Below are 18,127 nucleotides of genomic sequence, written 5' to 3' on the forward strand. Positions count from 1 at the left end.
TCAGTATAAGGGGAAAAGAAGAATGTGAATGTGCTTTGGCAGCCCCTATATGTGATACGACCGAGGAGACTATACTGGGGCTCTAGTGTCAATAATAACTTATATCATGATACATATGGATGGGTATCAAAACAAATACTCATGTGTCTCACTTATAGCATGCTAAGTCACGTTAAACTGGGTGGTTAGAGTCTCGATTTCCATCCCGATCGGTTTGAATCGTGTTACTTGAATTCTTTTAAACTCCACTATCTTTAGAGATAGAAAATAAAAACCAACCGTCTATTCGTCATCACTGTCGTCTTCCTCCTCGGCATTCTCCAACCAGTCAACCAGCATTCTGCACTTCTCCTTCAGCAGTGTCATGCTCTCTCCCTCAACGGCCCGATCGTTCTCCCACCAGCCCAGAATACCTTCCTCCTCAAGGATATCCAGTGAGTAGAGCTGCTGCAGCATTGCTGCGAGAAGAATGCCCACGCGGGATTGTTCTGGTCCTTGAGAGCGTGTGAGGGCCTTTTGAAGAGCGATGATGAACTCGACCTGCGCAGCTTCGTTGTCGTCCTCCAGACCGATGCCCACTTCATTAATGAACTTGGTTGCGCCTGGACGAGAGTTGAGGGCACGATCTGCGGCCTTGCTGGGTTCGAGGCTGCCATACTCAGGGGTCATGAGCTCTACTGCGCGATGAGCGAAGGCACTAGCCACGGCGCGGCGCATCATGGCATCAGAAGCGTCGTTGGAAAGACGGAGACCCATAAACTCGAGCTTGGCCGAGTCGAAATCGCCGGACTGGGCGCGAAGCGCGTCAACAAGACCGTGGACAGCCTCGTTGTGGAAAGAAAGTTTGTCGCCAGCGTCGTCAGAGGCGAAGGAGGTACGACGGGAGGGATCGCCGGCCATAATGTGCAGCGAGTTCTCATCCATGTCATCTTCCGATATTTCGGAAGATAACGTCGACACTGACGAGGTAGAGATGTTAAACTGAGCCAAGTTGTAGATCAGACTCTTCTGCAGCTGAGATGGATCTCTCTCATCGAGGTCCTCATCCTCAGGGTCTGTGAACTTGGCGGCATTGGTGCTGGCTCCAAACAGCTTGGTGTCTGGCGTGACGGGGTTGCCACCAACGTCGACACAAGAGACCGCGGTGTCCTTGGGTAGTGTAACGCCCTCGCTGACGTTGACACCAAAGGAAATCAGACTGCCCGCAGGTATAGTGGCATTCTTGCCGATAACGGCCGAGTCTGCAACTATAGACTGGTGTATCTTTGCTCCATCTTCAATTGTGGCATCGTCCCAAACGTAAGAATTCACCAAAACCACGTTGGCGCCAATCTTGCAGTCTCTACCGATAATACTGTTAGAGATGGTGCTTCCTGAACCAATGTTGCTGTCGCGCCCGATAATAGAATTTGAAAGTTTGGCATCGTTTGCGTAGAAGGCACCCTGTTCGGCTACGACACCATGGATGTGTCGTTGGTACGATTGCTTGGGCACAATGTTGCACTCTGGGATGAAAGGATATGTCCATCGGTCAAGAACATCACGGCTGACAGCATCATACTGTTGAAGGTTACTTGCTCGTGCCGCGTAGCCCTCCTCGCAGATTTCAGTGTAAATCATCTTGCCGTTTAGCTCCCAGTCCTTGAGCACACCGTGTAGGAAGTTCTTTCGGGGAAGCTCGTAGTCGAAACTCTCTGACCAAAGCGCAAGGACCTCTGGTGTGCAAATGTCGATCTCGGCATCGATGAGGTCGGATCGGATTTCGAACTCGGTTGATAGTTCGTCCACAACAGCCGGGTCCAATGACATGTATCGGTCGCTTGCCAAGGGGTCCATCTCGTCGTAGTGAAGACATCGCTGAGTCTTGGTATCGACAACGAAGATAGGAGTAATTCCGTTTGTCTTTGTTCGGTGATCGCCCTCCCCACCACTGCGCAACACCATCGTCATAATGTTGGCCGCACTGTCTTCTCTGCGCTTTCGATGCGCCGCCAGGGCATTGTCGAGCATGATGTTGGATACCAGGTCACCGTTTACGAGGATGAAGTCGCCATCGACAAGTGATCGCTTGTCCATGTCACGAAGGACATCACCGGCTGAGCGTGCATCGGCCACTCGAACGAATTGAAGGTGTGAGAAGGGAGATGTGCGCGCAGCTGATGACCATCGAGAGCGGCTGATGTAATCTTCGACTTGATCGGTATGGGCGCCGCAGTAAATATAGACTTCGTTGACGCCATTCATTGCCAGAAATTCAAGGGTGTACTCGATAAGAGGGACGTTTGCGAGTGGGAGAAGACACTGCGAATAGTCTCATTAGTACGAACGAGCACATGCACCACACCGGAGTTTGGAGCAAATTATTACTCTTGGCTTCTCAGTCGTAAAAGGCCTGTATCTGTCTTGAAAAGAGTCGGCGATGACCTGGGAGATAAACTGTGAGCTTGCGCTGCTCTTGATCGGTATGATACCCCGCCATGTCACCTACAACCGCCTGAAGAACATCCTCGCTCTTGCTCTCGCCTCCTGACTTTGTGGACTTTTTGCCCTTGCCGCTGTTTCCCTTGTGCGACATCTTGCCGGTGTCGGGAGTGTTGCGTCTGATTTGCTTGAGCGAAAGTTATGAAGTTGAGTCGAAGCGCATGCAGAATAGAACGTGGGGCTAGTCAAATTTCCAGTGACTCAATCGACATGCCGCCTCACCTCGGTGTGTGACCTTCACCTTGGTGAGCGGAGCGGAACGGTTTGCTGAGTCATACAGATCTCGTCTTGTTGCCCCCACGGCCCGCCGCTTTTCAACGATGCTTATTCAGGAAGTTTAATTGTTTTGTTTTGGACGATGAGTGTCGATAGAGTTCAGTAAGCATTCCAGCTACTTCGTTGTCGGCTATTATAAAACTATAACATTGTCACGTTGTACTCGCGTTCTCGACACGAGACGAACTTTTTTACATAGAGGCTAGTGGTTAATTTGGGCCGATATAAGTCGAAGCCTTATCACCTGTATGTCCGTATGCTGCTTGATTGTTTGACCAGAAAGTTTCAGACCTTGGCTATGAAGTACAGAGTGTAACGGAGGAATGGTCAGAGAAAAAGTCTGTGAAGTATAAACTGGCTCAATACTTTTGTTCCCATGATCTGATACTTTGAGGCTTGTAGAATGCCGCATGTTCGTCAGCATATTCAAATCATTGGGTTAGTTAAAGTGGTGTCAGCTTTTTACACACAGCTGACAACGAAAAACTGGCCTGACGTGGCGTCCTCCAACGAAGCTAGTTGCTGGTCAAAGCTTAGTTCCATTGTATGAGCCTCATGGCATGTCTATTACAGAGTAGACAGCATGCACCTGTTCAGGGACAAGCAAGACTTTCCGAAAATGAAAAACCAGTGTTGTTTCGGTTCCGGGAGGCGGCAGAGCCCGATTGGGGGCTAACGAGAGGTGGTCATCTAGGACTGTTGAGGGGCCCGATGAGGTTCGGATCATATTTTTGCTTCTTCTCTGGCTCTGTTATGTCTCTTAGACATAATAAGAGATGATTCCTGTCTGAAGACCTGGAATTGTTTTAAGTGATACCAGAATATGTCAATCGCCCTTGTTGGGCAGTTGACCCAGGGTCCCTGGCGTTGATTGATGGAATTGCCCGAGACAAAATGATATCAAAACTTGGAATCCGGTAGCACTTTGAGACAGAAATGCCGGCCGGCGATAGTTGCGGATAAATCATCTTGCAACAAGTATAGCGGTGTCTCTGAATGTGTTGGAAGTGTGTGTCTTGGTCGTAGAATATGGTGCAGATGTCTCTTGAGCTGTTTGCGTTGACCCAGTCAAGCCAGTCCAGTGTGCAGACTCTCATGCAATTATTATTTGTCCTGCCTGGTCAGAGTGCCTCTAGTATTGCGACTATCGATGTGAGTGTCACCGAATCACACTAGGGATTTATTAGATAGGTACCTAGGTACCTAGCATCAACAGGAACCTAATATGTGCCAAACAAATAGCCGAGTTCAACCAGTGCTTTGCTATTAGATACCCACCTAATGGTTGGTACGATGCTCTGCCTACGCCTACCCGCATACCGAGCTCCATACGGAAGCTCGAGTAATCTTCCCGAACAGCCATTGACCTCCAAGGAATTCAGGGTCCTCCTCCCCTGTAAACCCCGCAATCTATGTGCGGTTTGCACGCACATACCTACCTCTTCACATATCTCAGAGGAGAATTCTCCTACTTACCAGATGGTACTTACTTGGAATACAGCATGTAGCCTAGTACGCCCTTCGCTGGACTACCTGTACTCTTAAGGAATTCTCAGCCGTGTGATAAATTGGTCGGTGATTAAGGTGGGTGGCCCTGGCTGTTGTCCTGGACTCGCCTACCCTAATTTACCTAGGCTACTACCGTATTAGGTAGCACCCAGGTTGCTGTTTCCATCTGCGGCTCGTGCACAGTGTGTTTTTATCCGTTCCTGCAGTTGCACTGTAGTTACCCGCTTCGTTCTCGCCCTCGTTCCTCACAACGGCCACGGTCTCGACCGCGAAGACCTCTCTCGCTTGTCTTTATTTCATTATCCACGTTTGAACCTTCTGCTCAAACACAACCGTCACAATCGTTGAGGGTCTTCTGAAGCCTTTGAAATCGTCGTTTTCAACGCGCGGGCGCACTGCAACTTCAACAGTCTCAGATCGGCCATCACTAGGCCAACCATTGTTGAGCTGCACTGTATACCTAGGACAGCTCAGCACTCAGCATCTAACAACGGCACCAAAAGCGAAATTTCGAACAGGCTAAAATACGAGCAGTCGCACCCTTGTCAGGCCTCTCTGTGGGTTACTACTTTTAGACCAAATTCTTCCACTCCCACTTCTGATCCTACCTAGTGTACGGATACCGAGTACTATTGCAGAGCATATATTCTAGGTATTTGACTACTTACCAACTAACATATTTGGCTAGTCTTGCAATGTGCGGATACTATTCCCAACATTGCTTTCTCTTAACTCAGCCACGCTGATCTTGTGCGGCTAGATCCGCATCATGGCACACGCGAATAACTGTCCATTCCTGGCGAGATTTGAATGGAGACGACTCTGGTTCGACAATAACCGAAGCGCGTGCAGCAATTGGCAGGATAATGGATTTGCTAGCTCAGACATCTGGCTCAAGCTGTTGAAACTGAAATATCAAAGCACCTCGCATCGATATATGAGCATACAAGAACTAGTCTACATTCTTGTACTCTGTATTCGGGGGGATGGTTGAAGTCCCAGTTTGCCGGGGGTTTCAGCCCGAGTCATGAACTGCGACATGTATTCCTCATCGATTAAGGAATAGCAATCCCAAGCATTCCATAACGTGCTGGAACCACGATGACTTGGCATTCAGATCTATTGCTCAGAAGGAGCAACCTACGGCTTCTTTATCTGTTTCCTGTTATCTGTTTCCTGAGCTGGATGGCTTATTATGGCCACCTAGATAAGAAGCTGACGCTTACTGACAAAAAGGTTCTGACACTCTAGACACGAAACTAGCTCGAGTGCGATTGCTATGTGAAGCAGAGAACCATGTTTGTTACTCCACTTCAACTTGCGTTGGCTTTCTCCCTACTCTGTACATGGTTCAACATGGTATGGCTTTAGAGATGGATACAAGCCATGGAAAGGATGCAACAATTCTCTCGTTGAAATTCCCACGTCCGTAAGAGAGCAGAAGCTGATTAGGGTAGAAAGACCCTGGCAGGCTTTGTTATCTTTTTCATTCTTTTCTGGGGAGCTCGTCATGCATGGTGTTTTTATCCGTGGTTCGTTTACCACGGATAGATGCCATCCATGCATGGCGCGAGAAACAGGAAAAGAATGCTCAACATGGTACGCGAGGACAACAGAGGAGATATCTCAACAGCTGAATGGTTCTCGTTCTTCACCAGCTTAAGATTTTCCAAGCAGAGCTTAGATCGCATTGTGGTCACGGTGCACCATGATCACCTCCACACAGTCGACGTAGGGACGATCTCCAGTGCAACCGGGCAGCCAACCAAGGGTCGTGGTCGGCGCAAGAAGGACCAAAAAGCCATGGTGGTAACAAGGGGACACCCCACAAGGACGGCCGCCAGACTTGTTCGCGCAATAGCGCTCCATTCCCACCGCGATCTTGGTTGAGGCTAAGCCAACCTTGGCTGGAAATACCCACTCCGCGCTCTCAAGCTTTTCTTCTTTGCTGCTGCATGCGCCTTCACCTTGTTCGTGGCAGCAGCGACAGTATCCGTAAGTATCATAACAATAAGCCAGCGCCAGCAACAGCATCAGCACAGGCCCCTTGCCCCCAGCCGAAGTGGGAAGTGCCATCTGCTCCCGGAAGAGAGCGTGTTAAGAGCTAGCGGTACTCAGTACCTGATTGACATCCACATTGCTGGGCAATTCGACAAGTCACAACTACCCCCCGCCAAAGCCAAGCCACGCCCAGTTCAGTTCAGAAACAAAAAGCAGGCTCAGACTATTCCGTTCCCTGCCTGCTTGTGCCCACTCCCGCTCACACGGCCTCCCAACTTTGTCTTGAGATACAACTCAGGCCGGGTCCCCGTTTCCCGTTCTCCATTCCCACCATTTCCCGCCCTTTTTGGTCTTGCAATTGCGACGGCCCTCATCCATCGCATTACCGTCCTCTGCCTCCTTGCGACGGGCATCCTATCCGACCTCCGTACCCGCGGCTTGTAAAGCTTTGCAGCCCCTGGACCTATTTGCGCTTCAACTTTACATCATCAACGCGTCCGCTCCTTGAGTCTCCAGTCGTACTCCTGGCCTAGCCCTTATATCATTACTACTTGGCCTCGGCGCATCAAGTTCGATCTTCGGTGGCTTCAACATATTAGAACAACACCCTTAGAGGTCTCTTGGATTGTTTTTACCTTGGGAGTCGACAGCGATCAACGGCGACTCGGCCCGGTTAAACGCCTCTTCTATCGGTTATCCGCTCCAACGACTTCTGACCGAACGCTTTATTGCCAACACATCATCAACAATAACATCATCACGAAACAACCACGCACAATCGTTGAAAGCTCGAATACGCTCTTGAAATGTCTGCCGGAGATGGAACATCGACCCCTGGGGTTGGTGGCAGCAATGCCAGCGAATTTGTAAGTTTACAGCCAGTAACGGTTTATTACATCACATCTAACACTTCTGATAGGTTCGCAAACTTTACCGGTTTGTTACTCTTAGCGATTTTTATATATGCAATAATGCTAACAAAATTCAAGAATGCTCGAGGATCCAGCGCACCAAGATGTCGCTAGATGGGGCAAAGATGGCGATACCTTCGTCGTTGTTGAGGTAGGGATCGATCTGATACCACGGCGATGAACAAATGCTTACAAGCACAGAATGAAAAATTCACGCGCTCCATCCTTCCTAAGCACTTTAAGCACAGCAACATGGCCAGTTTCGTCCGACAACTGAACAAGTATGATTTTCATAAAGTCCGACAAACAAACGACAGTGGCTCTGCAGCCAACGGCGCCAATGTATGCTCCATGTAACCTTTCGATGTTCGTCACATGCTAAAACCTAAACACAGACTCTCGAATTCAAGCATCCCAACTTCAGAGTCGGTAGCAAGGATGATCTTGATAACATTCGTCGAAAAGCACCTGCTCCTAGAAGAACGCAGGCCACAGAGGATTTCACAACCAGTCACCATATTAGTGTCATGACTGAACAGCTCACCGCCACGCAGCAGCAAGTGCAACAGCTCCAGGAATTGTTTACTGAGGTCTCTCAGACAAACCGTCTCCTTGTTAACGAAGTTCTGACATTGCAAAAAATGCTGAATGCGCAGAAACAATCCCAGCACGAGATGCTCAACTTCTTATCACCCTCCACCAACCGTCACCAACAGACGATGCATCTCAACGTCGGTACATCTCCTCTAGATGGCAGCGATGACTCGGCACCTGAATTGAGACGGGCTCGCGAGCTTCTGTCCAGTGTGACACCTGATCAGATTGCCGACCGGGAGTTGGAACGTCTTCAAGGTGTGTACGGGTCTCCGGCCGATTCTGCAGTGGTCATTCCGCAAGCCTCGATGCCCATGATGCATGATCCAATGAACGACATCAACCGTTATCCCGTATACCCGGTGGGTCAGACCGTCGGAATCGATCCTTTCCACTCGGATCACATCCACAAGATTCCTTACGCGATGCCTAACGATTCGAGCGCCAACGCCATGCAGGAAGTGGCTGCCCCTCAACCCATCAATATTCAGACCCACGGGAACTCCAATTCGTCGGCCAATTCAGCTCTCACATGGGCATCCCGGAAACCCAGAATCTTCCTTGTTGAGGACGACCCAACCTGCGCTAAGATCGGTATTAAGTTTCTCAAGTCGATGGGGTGTGAAGTCGAGCATGCTGTATGTGAATCCTTGGAAACGGAATTTCGAGTTCGACCAGACTGACGTTTGATATAGCAAAATGGCGCGGATGCATACAGCCGCATCACAGGCGTGGCCCGTGATCATTTCGATATGATCTTCATGGACATCATCATGCCCAAGCTAGATGGTGTCTCGACCACCATGTACATCCGACAGGACTGTCCTGCTATCCCTATTGTCGCTATGACGTCGAATATCCGATCCGATGAGGTCCACTGTTATTTTGAGCATGGTAAGCACCATAATGAACAATTCGACTTTGAACGGGAACTAATCGTGCATCATCAGGTATGAACGGGGTCTTGGCTAAGCCATTTACCAAGAGCGGAATGCAGAAGATTGTCGAAAATCACTTGAGCTACCTCCTTAAAGGCTACGATCCTTCAACCCAGCAAGAATCTGGTTCGGGATACGTGGTTGGTGGTGCAGGTTACATGAACCCTCCCAGTAACTTGAACACACCAGGAGGTACAGCGTTCAAGTTCGAGACAACGCCTACACCTCCGGCGACAGGCGCGACTTGGTCCCCAGGACAGATGCCACAGCAGTCTCCCCTCACCACAGGAATGGACCAAGGGTATGGCATGGTTAATGGCGCGAACCAATACGGTTTAACACCCACGAGTGCCAGCAGAGCCAGTTTTCCCGGCAGCATCTCACAAAATAACCAGGGACGTATGGACGGCCAAAGTCCTCCCGAAAAGCGACAGCGCACCTATGTCTAAGTTTCCGAATGAGGGATTGCGTCCTTGGGATTTTTGTCTGGTGTATGCACGTGGCTATATCGTGAGGAGTACGGCGTTTGGGGCGAAACAACGTGGGAGCTTCTTGACACTGGGGTGGCCTTGGTAACCTTGTGTGAATAATTGGCTGGGAGAGAGATTTCATGTTGGGTATTTCGCATTTATGACTGGGGAGACGTCGGAATCGGACCCCTTTTTAACGAGTAAAGGCATCTGGCAGGACACAGAAGGCTGGCTGGTCAGTGAGGACTGTTACTGTTACTTAGTTGCGGACACAGAGGGCACGCATCTGGTTTTGAATCGGAGTATACTGTGCGCCTGATGAACAACAAGATTTGATACCTACGATAATATTACTCTCTTTTTGGCGAGACACAAAGATCCCTTGAGCAAGATTGCAAAATGCTCGGTTGTTGATATGTTTCATTGTTGCCAATGGTTATATCGAGGTTGACCATGTTGACAGATTGCTGCGTGCCATCCATGGTGAAGAGTTGGACTGAGCCCGTTGCTTTTGACCGATGTTGAGCTTCAGTTATTCTCGTTGTCCATGTGCTTGCTCTTGTATGGTTGCGTTATCCCAGCGCATATAGTGATGATGGATAGGTTACAATAAAGCTGTGGATTTGATTTTCGACCCGATGGCTACCAACAAATAGTCAGCAATTTCAGGACAAAAGATCAGAATCACGTCAAGCAGGGAAGAGATGGTAGGCAGATATATACCCAGCACATTCCCAATAACGTTTGCAAGGTTGTGCAGGTGTGGCACAAGGAAGTGCAGATCGATTGAGTTCTGGACCGTTTCGAGTGGTGGGGTTTGAACACACAGATTTCGGCGAGAGGCTTCATCGAGAAGGGCCTTTTTGTGAGAAGCTCCCGTAGTGTAGTATCCGTCCGCTGTTACACTACAGAAAAGGGTGTCATATCGCTCTGCTGTTGGCCGTAGCCCTGGCCTGGACCGTTGTTTGTGGAGGCAGTGCGTGCGGCATGAAGCCGTGGTTTGCGTTGTACAAGGCCTATTGCGATGCTTGTATTTTCTTTTGTTTTTCTCGATTATATACTTCCTATCTAATGATTCTAGATGTTTTGAAACTGGCAATCAAAGTGTAGAGTAGTTGCCAATCACTTCAAGCTTATGTTTCGTAGACTTTGATTGACAACAAACACAGAGAATTACTCTCGTCATGGTGATTAATAAGAGAGCGGAAGAGTGCAGCCGTCCTACAACACTCGGCCACTATACCCTGTCTCTCAGACCCTCTCAAACCTGAACCAAGTACCGATTTCGAAGAGTCTCGACTGTGCTGCCGCAGAACTAAAAGGTCGAGACAAGACACTATCCAGGATCAAGGGCCAGTATCTTCCATCCATGGCATGAGGCATGACGTCGGTGCCAATGTCATTCTCGTTCGAGAGCTTTAATGATAGTTGAAGCCTTCCCTACTTTGCATAGCTCAACAGACACTTTAGCCAAATGAGCAGCCGTCAGGATTCGGGGCGGTATTTTGAATTAAGAGCCATGCAAGGGAGAATCTAGAACAATTACCCATTGGCTTGTTCTGAAATGAAAGTTCTGGGTAAATTGCAACTGGCGGCTAATGAAACTTACCTTGTCCGCCTGTTGTGATAATAATCGACACCGTGTTGTAGATAGTTGTTTCTCTCATATTCCTCATAGATAGTTGTGACTCATTGAGCATTTGGAAAGAAAGCGAGGCGACGAGGTATTGTTGTGAGCGTGTTCCCTGTTTGTTCATATCAAACTAATGCTTACCATGTAAGCCCTCACACAGCCTCACTCAGAATGAACTCGCCTCTTTCATCTCTATCAGGGAGATGTTGCTGAGCTACATAGCTATCCACATACGGCTGTTCTCCACCATCCATACAGGCAGGCTTTCATGGATTGTCCTCAGGGTGCGACTGGAGCCAACTCACTTTAACGCTTGGACATAATAAACTCGGTACATAAGTATTCAACCTTAGTCTGACTGACCCTACTAAACGCCGTGCCAATGGTATAGATGCATATATACAACTCAGTGTCCCTTCTCATTGTTTGTTATTCGTCCCCATCTGTGGTAGTACAATCCATCCATTCATTACCTATCAAACAACCAAAACCATGTAAAATGTTCAAACTATCTCGATCCCTTATTTCATCATCCTTTTTTATCTTGCTCTATCTTCTTTGCTTCTTCTCAACCTGCTGTGTCGAGAATGAACAGAACTTATCTTTGATCGCGACAACCTCATATGTACCCTCCTGGCTTGCCTTGACCACCTTGCTGTGCTCATAAGAGACATCATGTCTCGTCTCGAGAACGATACTGCGCTGCCCCTTCTTGGCATTGGAGCTGCGTGTGTAGGTGAACTCGAAAGGTGGTGTGCCCCAGAACTCGAAGAAGATATCCACTTCATTGCCCTCGTGAATGTCGACACGGGACTGCTTACCACGACTGATTTGGACACTTGGCAGCGGGTGGATTGTCTTGGGGATGTTGACAGCGGCGCGACATTCGCTGGCCTTGTCCGAGATGCTGGTGATAGTAAAATCACCAGGCTTCTCTGCAATACGGCGGAAGCTGGTTGTTTGCGACTTGGCATTCCACCGGCCGTTGAAGTCGTAGGAAATGTCAAATGGAGGTGTGCCAGATAAAGTGTATGCAATACGCTCACCGACACAGTAGTCGCGTCGAGACTCGAGAGGGTAGATAGAAGGCGCCTCGTACAAGTGGATTTGCACCGACGGTCCCCCATGCTCATACTTGCGCTGGCAGCCTCTGGCGTCTCTGACGGTACGAATACGAACCTGCTGTGCGCCGAGTCGGAGGTGCTGACGAGGAATTCGGATGCCGTACGAGTTGGAGTCGATGGAGGGAATTCTGTAAGTCTCGGCAGGGGACCCAGCTTGATGCTTGATCTCGACTTCGACGTAGAAAGGAGCTTCCCCGGTGAGCTTAATTGGGATTCTGTCTTCATGTTCCTGCTCCTCCATGCAGTACTTGAACGACTGGCCGGGTTTCGTAAACCCAGCCGAAGGCTTAGCGTTCACGCGCTGCGTGAGAGTGAGAGGGTGAAAGTTCTTGTCGCTGTTGTATAGGTTATCGGCAAGAGCAGAGAACTTGTAGGTATAATCGCCGGCCTTGGTGGTATCCATGGAAATGGCTGCCTTTGCAAGAGGCGCATCGAAGTCTTTGCGAGTAAAAGCCTTGGAGCCCTTGACAGGCTTGTGCGTAACATCGTATTGCACATGGTAAGGAGGCGATCCTGTGAAGAGTTAGCAGTGAACATAGATAGATCTTTGGGTTGAAGACACTTACCCTTGAGGTTGACTTCAAATCCATCGATGTCTCCTTCGCAAATATCTTGCTTGACGAATGTGTTGCCATCAGATTTAATACTCGGGGATTCAACAACTGAGATTTCGGGCCTAGGGAACCAGCCAACTTCAAACCGGGCTGCTGCAGGAACAACGGATCCAGGGCACTGGACGTCTCGTACTTCAACCAGTTCATAGGTGCCTTGGCTCTTGACCAGGAGGTTATCATTTGCGTTGTTTGCACGCTTGGTCAACACTTCGCCATTACCAGCAAGGTTTCTGTAGGTGATCTCAAAAGGAGGTTCTCCTTCCAGGCGCAGAGGCAAGCGCAAGTGTGTGTCCTCAACGGCCATGATCTTTTGCTTGTGTTCAACAAAGCCAAAAGCGGCCCGTGGCTGCTGGCGTCGCACAGCAATCTTGACTTGATCCTGAAGGAAAGTCTTACATCCTCGCTTGTCCTGAACGCTGCTCAGGGCAAGGATGTATTCTCCTCCCTTGCGGAGTGTGTTGGTCTTGATTCTGAAACTGCTCTCTTGAACGCCAGTGACTCGCTCCGACTTGCGCTTGCCGTCATGAACAATCTCCCATTCTAAATTGAAGGGAGCCTCTCCGTAGAGAATGACATCAAGGTCGACTTCTGAGTCGAGACAAGCATTGACAACTCCGCTACTGCTTGAAATCTTGGCCGAGGCAGCAGGCTTGACAACCTGCTCCAGAACTTTGTCGTCGCCAGTGAGAGGCTGGTTCTCATACACAGCGTCGTCGACGGACTTGAAGATGTACTTGTGACGACCTGCCATTTTCGGTACCAGCTCCAACTGAGATCGCAGGCCAGGAACGCGGTGGGATTGTTTCTCAACATGCCCATCACTAGTGACTATGTCGTATCGAACTACGAAGGGAGGTGTTCCAACGAGGTCCAAATCCACTCTCAAGCCGATAGAGTTGCCTGCGCATTTATCGGGGATCTCCTCTGAGCGAACGGAAAGAGAGGGCTCCAATGGGTTCAAAAGAAGGCATGATGACGGCTCCTTAACTTCACCCTTGCAAGACCCGCTGGAGATGGTCTTGAGGGTGTACAGGCCGGGTTCTGAGACAAACGGCTTATCCATCGCATTCTTAGCGTTGTAACCGCCGATCGACACCTCATCTCCATGCTCTCCGCTGTTCGTAAGGGAGTTGATAGGAGAGAATTCCCAGGTGACCTCGTGGGAAGTGTCGTCTTTGGATCCTATCAGGGAGAAGTCAACAGGAAGTCGGACAGATCGGCCCTTGGCAACCTTGAAAGGGTTGCGCATGTCACAACCATTCATGCTCGCCTTGGGGCGCTCCTTGACCTTGAAGCCGTATTTCAAGCCTTTAACTCGAGCTTGGCTGGGGTCCTCTTCCAATTCAGCATATTTGACGACGTTGCCAAAGGCATCATAAACTTCGTCGATCGAGTACTCCCATTCGCCGGCAGAGGTCATGGACTCGTTAAGACCAACTGTGACCTTTCGAGCTCGCGCCCACGAAATATCGTCCTGATCATCCGAAACGAGACTGGAGGAAGCACCGAGGAGAGGTGAGGAAAATCCATCAGGTTGAAGACTCTGGAAATGGAAACTGTGGTCCTTGCCGTTGATCGTGCGACTGTACTGAATTTTGAGGGGCGGTGTACCATACACATCCAATGAAAGATTAGAGAGTTCCTGAATACATCGCTGAGAGTCTGATGATGCTCGGATTCTTGCTTGAGGACAAGGAACGACATATGTGTCTGTGGTAGCACGCTGAACTTCAAGTTTGTACTCGTCCAAAACCTTTCCAAGGCGGTAGACACCCGGCTTCTTAACTGGATAGTCCCACTGAAAGCCGAACGTAGTTTGATCAGTGTTGTGCTCTCGGATTTGCTTGGCGACCCTGTTGACCTCTCGGTTCGAGATCTTTATCGTTTCCTCCTTGTTTGTCTCGAAGTCGAGTCGGATCAATTCAATTTCGGCAGGAATCGTGGCATTGAAATAGATGGGAAGATCTATGGCATGCTTTGGCTTTGCGGCCAAACAGAACGGGGTCCCCTTTGGGTTGAGAATTGCCGAGCCTTCAGGCAAGATATTGATGATCTGCTTTCCCATGATGAGGGAATGATTGTTGAGAATAGTCGATACCTTGACATTATGCTCGGAGATTGATATTTCGCGGTCGTAGAGAACTTTGGCGAAGCCGAGAATCCATGACTGCCACGGGATCTTGATATCAATTAGCACCTGCTGGTAACTGTTGAGAGAATTTGGTAAACTTACAGGAATGTTGAACATGAGCATGTAGTTGAGAACCAGATGCAAGGAGAATATAGTGGTCACAACAGGTTGGGAGAGCTCGAGCCAAGGTATCCTCAATTCCGGCACGCCAAAAAGGAATGCGAAATCGATGAAGATCCATTTAAGAAATAGGAACCAAGACGAATCGCCATCCTCAACCACCTGGAGCCAGTCGTAAAGCTTCCATGCCCACAACAAGACGTAGACACCGAAGGTGTAGAGACGCTGCTGAGGAGCGTCGAGAACGGTCAGAGGAATGACAGGCTGGCTGACAGTGGTCTGAGGTCGAGTACTCTCGGGCGCGAGAGGCAAAGAAGGAGACCTCGTTGTTGAGCCCTTTCCGTATGATGGCGAGCCAGCTGAGCTGGGAGTTTGTTGATTGTTATGTCGTCGATTGGCAGCTGGGGTAGCTGGGAACCCAGACCGCAGGCGGGGAGTCGATGTGCTCATGGCATTCGCATTACGAGGACATAGACGCGCTTAAAAAGAAATCATAGATAAGCAAACCAAGTCGCAGCCGATGAATGGTCGAGCGACAGGTTGTTGCGCGTGGGGAGAGGTTGAAGGGTTGAAGTGTGTTATGTTTTGATGCCAAAGTAAATTGTTACCTGTTAGTACTTTTTCACGGAGGATGGAAATTCCTTGAGGAAACTGCGTCACGTCTGGGTCCAGTTGGACGCGCTTGGCCCCTGCGGGTTGGAGCTGGAGCTACAGTGGATACAGAGAAGTTGCAGCCTAAGCTTCAGTGGCTTGCAACGACAACTACTAATCTAGATAGATGACGGGATATGATGGAAGTATCAAGCGTACTAACCCTTAACTTGAAAGACTTGGATAATTATGTCAATAATAGAGAAAGTCTATCAAAGAAATGTCACAAGCTCTGCTCCTATGGAACGATTGCTCATTGGCTGATAGCTGCAATTTCGCGCTAATAATCCTACAAACCGCATGTTATTGGGTTACCTAAGGCAGGAGCTTCAATTCCATTGATCTCATATATTAGTACCCATCCGTCCATATTCCTGCATACAATCAATACCTACCTTCGCTTTCTACATGCTCCGTACTAAAGAATCTTTATCAAGCATATATTCTATATCTTGATAATTGATAGGTACTAAGTTCGTGTCCATGCTCCCCCGTACTCAATCTAAAGACCCATAAACTAATGCGCTATCTATCACCGCACGCGCAGGCGTTATTGTTAAGGCAAGCTATATACAAAGAAAATAGCATACAGATAGGCAGCCATCATGATACCTTGAGCTATTTGTTCCATAACGGTCAGGGTAAGATTATCTCAAGCCCCTTCATTCTTCATCCAAGTGCATTGCCCACCTACCTAATACTTTGGGAGTGGCACGACCTGTGACACAAAGTGAGTGAGTGGTTCAACTCGAGCTACCTGCCCATCTGCCAAAACCTTTCGGGCAGCTGTTTGCCTTGGCCACCAATATCAGCAATCAGACTCGGTTCAGCGGAAATGACAAATGTTGCCATTTTTATACTGCCGTGCGCAAGAGAATCAATCATTTAATCTGTTCACCTTGTCCTGCCTTCAAAAACATCTTCTTTGTTCCAGTGACTGGCTTACTTCACCCCATAATCTTTTCTTCGCCTGCCCTACTCTATATCTTGAATACTAATCCCACACACTATGGAGCAAGGGACACAAGCTGACGGCGGCATCCAGACTGATGAGAATACGCCCATCGCGCCTTCGCTGCGTCGTTCGAATCGTCTAGCTTCTAAACCTCCACAGAAAACCAAGGCCATAGTCGCTATGAGCGAGCCGAGACGAAATCCCAAGCGCAAGGCCTGTGAGCCAGCGAATGAGGTAAATCAGCAAAGCAACTCAGACGAACTCTTGAATGAGGCTCTGGCCCCGCTATCTCAAGAGGATATCGAGGAGTGGGAAGGTTGGATAGAGCTTGAGTCAGAACCGGCTTTCTTCACCATCATACTTCGAGACCTTGGTGTTCAGAATGTGAAGGCGCAGGAAATATTCACCATTGACCAAGACTCTCTTTCACACCTTCCGTAAGACTGCCACAAGTAACTTTGTGCCATGGCACATGCTCACGTCTTTTTAGGCAGCCGGTATACGGCTTGATCTTCCTCTTTCAGTATCTTCCTGGAATGGAGGAAACGAATGAAGAACAAGATGCAAGCGATGTGTGGTTTGCAAACCAGGTATGTTATCCCAACTCGGCATGCCCAAACATGCTGATTTCATGCAGACTACGAACAATGCATGCGCTACTGTTGCTATGCTCAATATTGTCATGAATGCTGAAGGGATCGAGCTTGGTGACAAACTACAAGCGTTCAAAGAGTCGACAAAGGACCTCAGCACTGCCCTACGTGGACACCAAATCAGCGAAAACAGATTCATCCGCACCATACACAACTCTTTCACGCGTCGAATGGATCATCTGAACGCTGACCTATTTCTTGAAAACGAATCATCTGAGGCGAAGTCCAGTGCAAACAAGAGACGTTCAGCACCGAAAGGAGGTAAAAGAGCACCTCCGCGAAAGAAGAAAACAGACTCTGACTATGGCTTTCATTTTATCGCCTATGTGCCTGCAGGAGGCTATGTGTGGGAGTTGGATGGGCTTCAGTATAAGCCTTGCAGGCTGGGTAAGCACACTGCATCTGGAAATGTAGCCTCTTTCTCCGTCCTTAGCTAATCATTTCACCTAGACCCAGTGCCTAGTTCATCCAAATGGACATCGGTCGCAGCGCCTCAAATTGAGGCCCGAATGCTACAGTATGAAGAAAGCCAGCTTTCGTTCAACCTTCTAGCACTCTGCCAAAGCCCCCTAGCAGCATACTCACGAACCATTGCCCGCGCCGCGGCATCTCTACAATTCGTATGCACCAACACCAACCTCCCCGAGTTTGAAATGCTTATCCGTGGCGAGAAACTTCCTCTCGACGTTGACGATGAGTCTCAGCTATCCGAATTCAACATTACCAAATCAGACGTTACCAATGCACAAATCCCCAACACCATACAATATAAGCTCAAGCGCCCCGGCTTTGACACTCAGGCCGCTTATGAGCTATACCAAGAGCTTATCATAGACCTCAAGGCAGCCATGGGCGAGTTCCACGCCGAGATGACGGCCATATCGGACGATGAGCAACGAGTCAAGGGGCGTAAGAAAGACTACGGACCTGCACTGCACAAGTGGATGACGAAACTTGCTCAAAAGGGGGTTTTGGAAGAAGTTATAAAAGCAACCTAATACATTTCGAAGACGAGTTGATGTTGCGACGAACATAGAGTAGAGTACAGGTCATCGTTTGGAAGATT

General features: G+C 49.0%; 4 protein-coding genes across 4 annotated transcripts; 2 read left to right on the forward strand and 2 right to left on the reverse strand.

Moving 5' to 3' along the window:
* Positions 1 to 282: 282 nt before the first annotated feature.
* FPSE_01135 (uncharacterized protein) lies at positions 283 to 2,575 on the reverse strand (the record flags this gene model as incomplete). Its single annotated transcript, XM_009254255.1, has 3 exons — positions 283 to 2,301; positions 2,368 to 2,424; positions 2,489 to 2,575. 3 exons carry the CDS (start codon positions 2,573 to 2,575, stop codon positions 283 to 285), a joined length of 2,163 nt encoding a protein of 720 aa, XP_009252530.1.
* Positions 2,576 to 7,073: 4,498 nt separating this feature from the next.
* FPSE_01134 (uncharacterized protein) lies at positions 7,074 to 9,159 on the forward strand (the record flags this gene model as incomplete). Its single annotated transcript, XM_009254254.1, has 7 exons — positions 7,074 to 7,133; positions 7,187 to 7,203; positions 7,257 to 7,329; positions 7,380 to 7,520; positions 7,574 to 8,410; positions 8,468 to 8,666; positions 8,723 to 9,159. 7 exons carry the CDS (start codon positions 7,074 to 7,076, stop codon positions 9,157 to 9,159), a joined length of 1,764 nt encoding a protein of 587 aa, XP_009252529.1.
* Positions 9,160 to 11,362: 2,203 nt separating this feature from the next.
* FPSE_01133 (uncharacterized protein) lies at positions 11,363 to 15,252 on the reverse strand (the record flags this gene model as incomplete). The annotated part of the gene is made up of 3 exons (XM_009254253.1): positions 11,363 to 12,450; positions 12,504 to 14,730; positions 14,785 to 15,252. 3 exons carry the CDS (start codon positions 15,250 to 15,252, stop codon positions 11,363 to 11,365), a joined length of 3,783 nt encoding a protein of 1,260 aa, XP_009252528.1.
* Positions 15,253 to 16,462: 1,210 nt separating this feature from the next.
* FPSE_01132 (uncharacterized protein) lies at positions 16,463 to 18,059 on the forward strand (the record flags this gene model as incomplete). The annotated part of the gene is made up of 4 exons (XM_009254252.1): positions 16,463 to 16,845; positions 16,899 to 16,998; positions 17,046 to 17,448; positions 17,512 to 18,059. 4 exons carry the CDS (start codon positions 16,463 to 16,465, stop codon positions 18,057 to 18,059), a joined length of 1,434 nt encoding a protein of 477 aa, XP_009252527.1.
* Between the last annotated feature and the right edge of the window lie 68 nt (positions 18,060 to 18,127).

Source organism: Fusarium pseudograminearum, chromosome 3 (genome assembly GCF_000303195.2).
Source record: "Fusarium pseudograminearum CS3096 chromosome 3, whole genome shotgun sequence".
NCBI lineage: Eukaryota > Fungi > Ascomycota > Sordariomycetes > Hypocreales > Nectriaceae > Fusarium > Fusarium pseudograminearum.